Source organism: Danio rerio, chromosome 4, assembly GCF_052040795.2.
Source record: "Danio rerio strain M-AB ecotype USA chromosome 4, GRCz13ab, whole genome shotgun sequence".
Classification (NCBI taxonomy): Eukaryota; Metazoa; Chordata; class Actinopteri; order Cypriniformes; family Danionidae; genus Danio; species Danio rerio.
This window is the reverse complement of record NC_141024.2, coordinates 67,013,907-67,026,358: the sequence shown is the minus strand read 5'-3', so window position 1 is coordinate 67,026,358 and position 12,452 is coordinate 67,013,907. Positions and strand designations below refer to the sequence as shown.

Below are 12,452 nucleotides of genomic sequence, written 5' to 3'. Positions count from 1 at the left end.
TTAGCTTCAGGTTTTACAGTAAAATCCTGTTTTTTCCTTGATTTAACAGTAATCTACTGGCAGCTGTGGTTGCCAGCAATATACTGTTTTTTTACAGTCTATTTCCGTAGTGTAAATTAACAGTATATTACTGTTAAAATACATTTTTACACTGTGTTTTTACCTCTCACACCTTTAACCCTTTAAACCCCAGAGCATATACTTCAGTTTTAATTGAAGTGTCCACACTACTGAGTGTTCAAGAAACATGGAGCAAAGCTGAAGTAAATTCATTAATTAACTGACTAATTAAATGATAATTGAGGATTAACAATGAATAAATGAAGAAATACTGAAGGGAAAAAACAAGAACAGAACATACAAAACTTTAGTCACAGCTTTATAATGAAATAACCTGAAGAACAACAAATGATTAAATCATTTAAATGATCAGCGGATGATTAAACAACTCTACAAACATCATCACCAGCTACACTTATTACTTAATACATGTATTTTTGTATAACATCTACTAAAGTTCTTCTTGAGAAAAAGTTAAAGTTTTACGTCACCATCATGGAGAACAGAGTTTGCTTTAGTTGGGCTCTTAGCTCAACTAAACATTTAACATTTATAAATCTTGGCTGCTGCAATTGTTAAGAACTTTGATTTAAAAGCTCTTTTGTTGTGGCAAGCCAGCCAAAAACCTAAATAAGATCTGGTGATGTTCATGTTGCTATTAAATGGCAGAGTCTCTTCTCATTTCGTATAATAAAATTTACTGCTCCTATTCAATGTTAAATCTATTGTTTTACATTATATGTCTTTATATGGCAATGATTTCTGGAAGTTTTTAAGAATATCTTGGACAATAACACTGCTCTATGGTGTAATTCGCACTCAAAGAGACATCAATAATCAGCATATGAACCTCAATAATGGTGACGACTAACAAAATTAACAGTTTAACTCACAAACAGGCAACTGAAAGTCTAAACATAAACAACAGCAGAATCGAACACAAATAAAGAAAACCATTAGACCATTATACAACATTTATTTATACCGCAATGCATGCTGGGATATTTGTACAGTGCCACTCCCAGCATGCATTGCAGCATGAAACATTTGAGATGTTACCATTGTTGACATACAAGGTCAGATTCATGAGGTCTGAGTGTGTATTTGTCATAACTGAACTGTTTTTGTTTGTTATTTCTTAACTGTTAAGTAATTACGGAGGTATCTTTTCTGTTTCCACTTCTCATTAATTAAATTAATACCTGCAACTAAGCATAAAATCTATTGCATGAGGCCCTTCCTCCAGATTTATATCAAAACATTTATCAGAACTAATTTCAGACAAATAGATTTCTCTATTTATTGACTTCCCAACTTTATTGCTATAGTACAAACGTTTTGTAAACTCTGTATTACAGCAGTTGGAAAGTCTTCTTAAATGTGTTCAAGGGTGAAGAGCCCAACTAAACCAGCCCCTCACTCCATTACGGTGACACAAAAAACACCTTAATTTCTGTTGGATCTCAATGAGAATAGTATGGAAGTCAAATCAGTCAGTATTAAGTGTGTTTCTGCTGTTGTTTGTGGAGTTGTTTAATGATCCTCTGCTGAGACTGAAGCTGTTTTATTTTATTTAATGTTGTAACTCAAGTCACTGTTTGTGTTTCTTGTTTATTTTCTTCAGTAATTGTAATTATTAACAGCAGGTGTTCATCAGTGTCTGAATTCACTCATTAGTGTTCATTAAAACTGTCAGGTGAAATATATTAGTTAACTAGTGTATGAAATAGTGAACAAGGACACAAAGTGTGATTTCAAACACAGACTTCAAAACATCGAATCTGAACTCTGTTAGCTCACAGTTTTCTGCAGTTGGTTACTTTCTCGAAGACAAAAATGTTACCCAGAAAGCACTGTTTTTAACAGAATATTAATGTTTTAGTGAAAAAACATTATTTTACCGTAGAATCTGACCGTTTTTTAACAGCAATTTTTTACAGTGTGGGTTTCCCATACACAGATTTATTTGTGGTAATGTGGGAGATTTCACACAAACGTATCTTGTTGTCTACAGAAAGTTTAATTGTCTTCATGAAGAAAACTTGTTTCTTTTCTCAAATCAGTCAATCAAAATAAAAGTGTAGTGTTTTGAAACCAAAGTTTTCATTTGTACCCACAACACTCAAGATTTCAACACTCAACACAATCAAGATTAAATCAAGTCAAAATCTCATAATCTGACACAAATCTGATCGGTGGTAGCTGGCAAATGGCATTGTGTAGTCTGAACAGGGCTTTAGGGAGTCTGCATCAGTGGCTCACTGTCATTGACTTATGGCGAGTTCACACCGCAAGAGTTTACCTGGACTTTCATTCGCCAACAAGTTTTGTGAAACTGCAGACAAAAGCCCAAAACTGGAGGCAAATCTGTGTTTGTTCACACGAGTGACATTTAAACAATGTGAATGATCAAAAACACAATCTAAGGGTGTAGGACAGTTTCTCCTCCCTAATCTTTCTAATTTTCTTTTCAGTGCCGACCATTTGATGGAAGTGTGCAATGTGCAAAAATATGGTTCTCGGTTCATTATAAAGTTGGAACTCTAACAACCTGGTGACCCATGATCTACACTACAAAAAAAAAATCTTCACCCCTCTTCAGTTATTGAGTTTAAATCTTCAGGTGTTCAAAGGGTTTCATTTCCAATAACTTGACATGTATTCAAGAGTTCACACTTGTTTGGCATGCTGTCCCGGGAGAGAGCCCTAAGCTCCGCTGGACAAGGGCTCAATTTTCAGGACTCTGCTCTCCATTGTGAAGCTTCATGTGAGTGTTGAGGCTTCTTTTATATTTAAAGCCCTTTCCACATTCATTGCATCTAAAACCATCCTCTCTTGAGTGAGTTTTCATGTGTTGCTTAATAGCGTCTTTGCGTGTGAGACTCTTTCCACACTGATCACATGTGAACACTATGGTTCCAGTGTGACCATTTGTGTGGTTCTTGAGGCTAGCTTTGGTTGTGAAGCTCTTTCCACACTGAGCACATGCAAACAGCTTCTCTCCGGTGTGAGTTTTTATGTGGTTATTGAGTGAGCTTTTACATGTAAAACTTTTACCACACTCTGAGCATATGTAAGGTTTCTCTCCAGTGTGAATCCTCATGTGGATCTCAAGCTCTTGTTTCCGAGCCAAACTTTTCCCACACTGTGTGCAAGTAATTTTTTTTCCTCCACTGTGAATTCTCATGTGGCCTTTAAGGTTGCCACTTTGCTTAAAACTCTTTCCACACTGTTGGCACGTGTAGGGCCTCTCTCCAGTGTGAATTCTCATGTGCACTGCAAAGTTTCCTGCATGATAGAAGGTTTGTTCACACTGTTGGCATGTGAACGGCCTCTCTCCAGTGTGAATTCTCATGTGGGTTTTTAAGCTTTTTTTTTGACCAAAGCTCCTTCCACACTGTTCACAAGTGTAAGGTTTCTCCCTAATGTGAACTCTCATGTGATCACCAAGGTTAAGCTTTTGAATGAAACTCTTTCTACACTGTTTACTTCTGAAATTACACTCAGATTTGGATTTCTGACTGCTGCATGAAGTCTTTTCCGTCAGTGTGGGTTTTTCATCAGCTGTTATTTCTTGGTGTTGCTCTTCCCTTTTATTCCATTGATGGGTCTCTTCTTTCAGCACCATCAGGTCTTTAAAAAAAAGAAAAGTGAACTTTAGTATGAAGGCACAAAGCAACAAGCATGAAATTGATGTTTCACCCAAAAATTAAAACAACCTAACCATTTACTCTCCGTCATGTGGTTTTAATAATTTCCTTTCTTCTGGAACAAAGTAAGCCAGCGTTATTTGTTCAGCAAAATCAAGAAACTCAAAGATTTAAAACCACCCGAGGGAGAGTAAATGGTGAGGCTATTTTCATTTCTGCGTTAACTATCCCTTTAAAGGGCTCCTATTATAAACCTTTTTTTACAAGATGTAATATAAGTCTTTAATTTTTCCAGAATGGGTCTAGGGTTTCGGCTCAAAATCAGATCATATACCTTGCAGAACATTTCATTTTGGGGTCAGAGGAAAACCAAGCTCTTTTTGTGCCTGTGGCTTTAAATGCAAATGATCAAATGCACTCGCTTTAGATTACTCATGTTGTGTTCCCTCATGTGTATCTTCCACTCAACATTTTTAACTTGTTTGGAAGACCTGGTTTAGACAAATCCTGCATGTTCATAGCAAGTGCACATAATTCATGCTCATATTAGTGAGTTTGCATTGTTGTATATCATCCGCTGTTTAAAATATATGCCGGATAAGTTGGTGGTTCATTCAATGAATAAACTTCTGCAAATGTTTAATGCCACATTTGCTGTAAACTTGAGTGATGAACACCCATGATTATTTTATAACCCCTAGGGGCTGTTTCATAAAAGTGGTTCAAAAAAGCGGGGATTAAAGTAAAAACCTGACTTTAGTGAGCCGAACTAAACGTCCACACTTTAATTGGTTCCATAACAGCAAGTTGAAGATCATTTGATGTAACTAATCTGAGATCAGCTGAAATATTCTAGATAACTACTCGTGCACGTAACTGTCATGAAACCCTGAAGATGCATCATTATGATTATGTTGTATGCTACCCTGGCAACTACAATGAAAGAAAGAGCTCTTAAACAAGACACCACAATGTTCACAGCGAGGGCATAGCATTTGATTTTTGAGTTCAAATATATAATAATTTAAACATAATCAAAAAGTACGGCTTGAAACAATACAAGAAAAAGGGCTGACAGGAAACTGCAGATTTTAAAATATAGGTCATTATTTAGGCCTATTAACGTTAAGATAAATATTTGTCACAATACATTGAAATATGTACTTGTGTGCAAGAGAGAATATGCACTTACTGCCAATTGTAGCTTGCAAGGAAAAGTCTTAATGCCTAGCAGGCTCACTGTAACATTCAAAATGTACTTAACGTCAGCACAATAAGTTTAAAATAATGGCCACAAAGAGCCGTGCACACACAAGCAGTGGGATTTGTTATTTGCTCTCGAAACTGCTGCAAATGACTGCTTACCCTTTGAAAACATTTGTTCCCCTTTGATTATTATTAGAGCGTTAACTCATGCGATTAATTTGATATATATAATGTGTTAAAAAAATTTACGCAGTTGCTGTTATATTTCCTGTTTAAGTCAACGTGTGTTCAACATGCAAAGAAATATGGATAAGACCAAGGAAACACTTTTAGAAGGAACCTTTCAGTATAAAACAATTATTGTCGCATTACCAGGCTTTCCAGCATTTCATCTAATTTAGTACGTTTCATTTTTATCTTTAGACTTTTGCTGTAATAGAAATTGATACCACATGCCGAACGGAAAGAAAAAACCTCCGCAATTCGTGGCTCGGTGTTGCTTTAAGGTAATCAAAAAAAAAAAAAAAAACTGTTTACAAGGTAGACTCTTAATAAGAGTATTAATCATATTAAAATGGCAGTATTGGTGTCCATATAAATGTACTCAGTAAAAGTGCCAGATGATGTCGCGATCTGTCGAAGACATCTGCATTCGTCTGCCTTTAAAATGATTCCATGTGCGCTCTAATGTTTCTTTAAGTTCAGGGGCGGACTGGCCATCTGGCAGACCAGGCAGTTTCCCGCTGGGCTGACGTACTTTTTGGGCCGGGCTGATCATCATCTTATGATCTGATCGGCCCATAAAAGGCTTAGCAGCCTATCATTTTATTCTGCCTTATTAATTGACGCTGCTGTGATCTGTGACTCTTTGAAAGTAAGACGTTTTTTTTCCACGACAGACAGACCGGGCCGGCGCTTGCGACACTCTGCAGCCCATTGGCCTTTCTGTATTGACATTGGGCTGGCCCAATCACAAACTCCTATTTTGGACTCTTTGTGAGCATGTATCGTCTGTGTGTATTTGTCAAAATAGTCGAGAATCAGACAGAAGAAACGGAAGGGAGGAGCAGAGAAATCGCGGGAAACACACCGCCATTTCATTTAGCGGTTCTGAAAAGTTCTCTGTTCATTCTAGTACACGGCTAAAACGCAAATCACGTGACCACACACACTCTGCCCAGAGCTGCAGCCAGTAGTCCAGCGGGTGTGCATATACCCCAGGTGAGAGCATAGTGGATGTCACACAGTTCATCTGCTGGATCCCATCTCACTATAGTTGTTAAACGTGATATTGAATTCATCTTGTTGTTTATCTAACAACTCTTATGTCTTTTGAATCACTTGTTCTCAGTTAACTGTTTTGGCTGAGTGCAAAGATAAGCTAATATATTAATTTATGTAACCACATACACTGATTCTGCACATTGACTGACTGCTTACCTTTATTGTTTAAATTTAATGTACATTATACTGTTATAATGGCCATTATTGATTATTAAAACTGATATTCTGCAAAAGAGACAGGTTAAAGTTTGTTCTTTTTAATGAAAATGAAAGGAGGCAGTTATATTTAAGCCCTGTTTTGTTACAAATATGCAGAGTAAAGATGATGGTCATAAAAATATGCAGCTTCACGAGGCTGTTTGGTGTCTGTTAATCATAATATCAAAATGAAACAAATTTTCCTTATATTATGTTTTCATTGTTTAGATAGTGAAACAGCAAGCAGGATGAGATTAAATAAGGTTATAAAGTACACGGTTCCCTTTGAAGATTTACCCATGCATTAGCAGGCAGTTTTTTTTATGTTTATTATCGAATATAGGCTGAGTGAATAATGTTTTGAATAAGCTAAATTGGCTGTAGTGTACGTGTGTGAGTGAATGAGTGTGTATGGGTGATTTCCAATATTGGGTTGTGGCTGGAAAGGCATCTGCTGCATAAAACATGCTGGAATAGTTGGCAGTTTCCTTTCGCTGCGGCAACCCCTGATAAATAAGGGACTAATGCGAAGGAAAATAAATGAATGAACAGTGTGTTTTTTAGAACTGAACAAATATCTTTATGGACACTATACAGAATTAAATTGATATTAATGTATGTATTTATTTATTTCATATATATGGCTTTTGTGTTTTATAAAACAGGAGTTGATAAAAATATTTGACATGTACAGATAGATAGCATTTTGAATGAATGTAGTGGGCCGATCTGGCCCAAAATGCCAGGGCCGATTTTTTGTCCAGTCCAGCCCTGGTTGCCAGAGTAACTGAGTTTGAACTATCGTAAATTTGATTTATGAAACTGAATCCGCCATTAATAAACCTGACTTACCAAAATAAGCCTGGCATTTTCTCTAAGCTTGGTTTATGGAACAGGCCCCTGGTATAGCATGATCATTGTGGAACGTGATTACAGATAACCCAGATTCTCTTCATCCAGGAATAAAATGACTCAGGCCCCGTTTAAACTAGTTATTAGTTTAGTTTTAAAACGGCGTTGTAGAATGAAAACGATCCGCGTCCACACTCGCGTTTTACCCAGTGTTTCTGAACAGCTCTCCGTCCACACCAAAACGCTGAAAACGCACATCACGTGACCACACACACACTCTCGGGCAAGCGCTCCAGCATTTCTACCCAGATGAGAGCTCTGCTTGTCGGACTGCTCATCAAGCATCTCCCGCTGGATCTAATCTCACTATATTTGCTAAACGTGATATTTCATTCATGTTTTTGTCTTTATCTAACGACATAGGCCAATTCCCTGACTTTGGTCATTGGAATCTATTAAGTTACTTGTTCACGGGTAACATGTTTTGGTTAAACGCAAAGATAAGTTAATGATTAATCCAGGTACATTGACTGATCGCTTGCCTTTATTTCCTACAATGTATAAACTTATTGTATGTTATACTTTTATAATTATCGATTATTAAAACTGATATTCAGCAAAAGAGAGGGTGTGTTTCGTAATTTCACTGAAATTGAAAGGAGGCAGTTGTTATCGGCTCAGTTTTGTTATTAATATCCACACAGTGAAGATGACGCTCATATATGCAGCACGGCGCCTCAACATTTCTGCTGTCTGTTAAGTTGCTAATATTAAAAAGAAAATAGGCAGTTCCTTAAATCATGTTTACATTTTATTGTTGAGAAAGTGAAACAACGTAGCCAGGGTGATGTGAATGAAGTTATAAAGTACACTGTTCCCTTTGAAGATTTACCCGTGTCCTCGGTATGTTTTCCATATCAAACTGAGAAGGGGGAGACTGCAGCCTTGATCAAACTTGCGAAGTCTTAACTTACAAGAAGAGGATGCTAGACTGAACTGTGTGTGGGCTACTTAATATTGAGGAAAAGCCCCAATCAGATAGGTGAACGTTTGCAGCCCCGCCTCCGTTTTCAGATGTCTCCGTCTTTCCCCATCCACACTGAGACGGAGCAGCAGCGTTTCAGAATGAAAACGGCCTCTCCAGCGTTTTCAAAAAGCTCCGTTTTCGGCGCTCGAGAACTCCGGCGTAGTGTGGACGGATGGCGTAACCGTAGCAAAACTTATGCGTTTTCAAACTAAAACGCACAAGTGTAAACGGGGCCTCAGGGTTAACAATTTGAAGTGTGAAAAGCCCTAAAACTACTCAGCATCAGCTCTCAGGATTAACAGAGCACAATGACAAACAGCAACAATTGTCAATCATGTCATAGTTGTGACCTAATCTCATGCTTTTGTTTTAGAACTTCAGTTGCCTATTAGGGAAATGACCAGAAATAATGAATGGCAGAAAACAGACACACTCCTTGCTCTACATACAGATGTGTTCATGACTACACATACAAAGAAAAATAATGAAATGAGAAAATAAGACTTTGCAACATTAAGCAGCATTAGGCATGGACCAGTTTAAGATTCTGAAGGTATGATAACCTAAAATATATTTTCTTCTGAGAAACTTTTAAAGTATTTTGGAGCAGTAAACATGTCAGGCTAAATCATTCAAATGAATCACAGATTTCTTTACGATTTAAAACAGCATCTTTGGATATCTTTTCTGCTGGAGATACTGTTGTCCTAAAAAACTTAAAACATAAAAAAACCTTACATATACTGTAGGAACGGTGCAGCAGAAAATGTTGGCGGTTTTAAAACCTTGACTATTCCAAACTGCGGTAAACCTTGAAAATGGTTATCGTCCCCTGCCTAAGCAGCATAACACTGATATTTAGGATCTAAAAATTTATTCTTAAAAAAAAATTTTCTCAAGCAAAAAGATTCCAATGGCGATGCCTGTTGGTGCATGAAGAATATGGTCAATATTCTGAGACTGTACAATATTTTATAACAACTATTTTAGTGTCCATTTCACTCAGCATGTTTAATATTGGGGGCATCCACATTTTTTTGACATACTTAGGACCAGGGGATCTGTTTTTATGACATTTTTAAGACCATTATGAATGAAAATGTTTAAAGCCTAAAATGTTAAGTCTTCTATGAGAATACTGTAGGTCAAATATCATCAGCTCAGTTAAACCTTTTATTGATTTATTGTTTTAATTTATTTTATATAGCGCCAGTGTTCATGGACGCTTTACAAACAGTAAAAGAACAAGAAAAGCAATAACCTTAAGAAGGTAGAGAAAATGGACTAATAATACATAAAATAATGACAAAAGACAAGAGAACAAGTGATGAAAGAAACTCATTCCTGTCTTTCAATGAGTGCTTATGTGCATTTAGGAGAACTAGGCAGCACACTCAGAGCTGCAAGATGGATTTAATTTAGTATTCTTATTATTAAAATATATCTGAATGAGGATCAGATGACTAAGTTCGTGTTTGAGAATGAAAATCAACCTGTTTGTTCCTGTGGATCTTCCTGTTTGACTGTGAATGTTTCTTCAATCTTCACATCTTCACTCTCCTCTTTAATAAACGTCATCTTTATAACAGTGTGGAGATCAGTCGCTTCAGCAGGAGTTTTTCTCTGCGTTTGGACACTTTATCCTATTTAAAATGAACAAAACAATAAAAATGTTCTGTTTAAAATAAATAAAACAATGAATAGAAACAAAATAACTTCTCTTTAACACTTGCTTCAACAGTTTCTATTAATGAGAGTAATTAACAAAAAGAAATCAGGTAAAACATTTCTTTAAAACAGTGGTTCTTAAAGTGAGGGTCGGGACCCCCTGAGGGGTTGCGGGACAATGAAGGGGGTTGCCTGGTGATTTCCAAAAATCTATTTATTTTTAGCAAACCATAAGAATTACCATTGTTTTTCCATAACCTACTGAAAAAGGTTTATAGTTACTATATACTATATTTAGTTACTATTGTAGCTTATAGTTACTAGTTCTATTGGATTGCGAGCCCTGAGGTAATTACATTATATTAAAGACACAGATGCAGCAGTTTGATTTAAGAATACCAGGTCAAACTTTCTGGCACATTTACAGCACTCACATACATTTAAAAAATTAAACGAAGAATAGACCTGATTCTATTGGTGTGCGTGCACCATTGCATGCAAGGTTTCTGTATTTATTGGTTTTATATTTGCACATTCGAACTTTACCCTTAATAATATAATTTCATAAAAGTATTATTCGCAAGCTCTAAATAGTGAAATCATATGTGACTATCAATTGTTGTCATTGTTCACAGTCAAATAAACAATGTTAATGTTGTTTTCAATTCACACTTGCATGCTTATTCCGATCGAAAATTTAAAGTAACATAGTAAGCAATATAGATAGAGGTAAAGTTGGTTTTATATTCACACATTTGTTTATTTAGAAGTCTCTATATTGTACACCATGTTACTTTGAATATTCGATCAGAATTAGCATGCAAGTGTAACTTGAAAACAACATTAACACTGTTTATTTGACTGTAAACAATGTTGTACTTTGATAGTCATTGGCTGCTAATATGATTTCACTCTTTAGAGTTTGCAAATAATACTGTTATGAAATTATATCATTAAGGGGGAAGTCTGAATGTGCGAATATAAAACCTACTTTACCTCTGTTTGGGGGTCACAGGTCACTGGCATCATTGTTTTGGGGGTCGCGGGCAGAAACGTTTGGGAAACACTGCTTTAAAACACATTTTACACCCTAGCCCTCGGTTACTGAGAATAAAATAGTACTACGCTGTATAGATGGTTAAAATAATAGTTCCAACAGCGGGTACATAATGTAGCATCAGATAAAAAAAACTGAAACTTTAGTTAAATCGGTTTATATCTGTAATTGTTTTAAAACAAACCTTTCTCCAGTTGAATCACAGCGCTGAAGCGGCGCCGCCTGATGACGTCACGCGCCAAAATAAAGGTCTTTTGTTTAGCTTTTTTTTGCCACTCACTGTTGCAGTTATGACTTATTCATACATTTCTCCCATGTTTTTCACTTTTTTCATATGAATCGTTGTCTCTTATTATCTGTGTTCCACGTTTCCTGCCATTTTTAGCAATATCTTCAGTAATAATATTTAATTTACCTTTACTTTCAGAAGCAATAAAGGGGTAGTTCGCACAAAAATTACAATTCTGACATTTACTCATTCTCTACTTGATCCAAACCTGTTCGAGTTTCTTCTGCTGAATGCAAATGAATAGAATACAGGAGCAAAAACAGCCACTATATGCTTCAACAGTTCCTACTTTGGACATGGCTGCTTTTTTCAACATTTTCTTGCAAACAAAATGTTCTTGGAACTCAATTACAATTGAACCACTAAAGTCAAGTCACAGGTTTTGACAATGTTTTTGGTTCCTTTTCTGGACTTTGAGCACCGGGACTCTTGCTGTCAATGACAGATGAGGGAGCTCTCTGACTTTATCTAAAGTGTCTTCATTCGCATTCTGAAGATGAGCAAAGTTCTCAGGAGATTGAAACAACAGGTAGAGGGACAATTGTTCACAAGTGCCTAGTGTACACTTTAACACACGCCTGCCACCACTGCTGATAAACCGCTACATCGCACTGCTTATTAAAATTAATTTATACATTTTTTTATTGAAATAACAACAGGCCATAACAACAAATAGAAATACAAAAACTGATAGTACTGCTCCTCGTGTGATATTACTCATATATTCATTCATTTTCTTTACGGCTTAGTCCCTTTATTAATCAGGGGTCGCCATAGTGGAATGAACCGCCAACTTATCCAGCACATGCTTTACGCAGCGGATGCCCTTTCAGCTGCAACCCGTTACTGGGAAACAAGCACATACACTCATTCACATGCACTGCATGGATACCGCATGTCTATTGACTTTGAGGAAACCAGACCATCCGGAGGAAACATCATGCGAACAAGGGGAGAACATGCAACCTCCACACAGAAACGCCAACTGACATAGCTGAAGGTCGAAACAGCAACCTTCTTGCTGTGAGGCGATCGTGCTACCCACTGTGACGTCTCACATATATAATTATTTAAGGTATTAAACTGGTATTGGTGAATAACTATGCTTAAAAATGGTTGTTATTTTTAAAATGTGTGAAAAGGCACCATTCAGATGTAGCA

The 12,452-nt window shown here is 36.6% G+C and overlaps 1 protein-coding gene across 4 annotated transcripts; it reads right to left on the bottom strand.

Moving 5' to 3' along the window:
• Positions 1-366: 366 nt before the first annotated feature.
• zgc:174696 lies at positions 367-11,237 on the bottom strand. Of its 4 annotated transcripts, none has more exons than XR_015481790.2 (4): positions 10,942-11,237; positions 9,771-9,920; positions 1,099-3,693; positions 367-1,056 (listed from the first exon to the last, which is right to left on the bottom strand). XR_015481790.2 is itself a non-coding variant. In XM_087246090.2 (3 exons), exons 2-3 carry the CDS (start codon positions 9,853-9,855, stop codon positions 2,789-2,791), a joined length of 990 nt encoding a protein of 329 aa, XP_087102216.1. In that variant the 5' UTR covers positions 9,856-9,920; positions 10,942-11,237; the 3' UTR covers positions 367-2,788. The 4 variants fall into 4 exon arrangements, 2 of the variants coding, with proteins under 2 accessions (XP_087102216.1, NP_001108356.2); XR_015481789.2 differs by having other exon boundaries at positions 11,187-11,237; XM_087246090.2 differs by having other exon boundaries at positions 367-3,693.
• Positions 11,238-12,452: the final 1,215 nt, after the last annotated feature.

Excerpts from the sequence above, each read along its gene's own strand:
- zgc:174696 (XM_087246090.2), bottom strand. The coding sequence starts at position 9,855 with ATGACGTTTATTAAAGAGGAGAGTGAAGATGTGAAGATTGAAGAAACA. Across the intron at positions 3,694-9,770 it reads AGATCCACAGGAACAAACAG|ACCTGATGGTGCTGAAAGAA; the intron begins GTTGATTTTCAT and ends TTTTTTTTAAAG.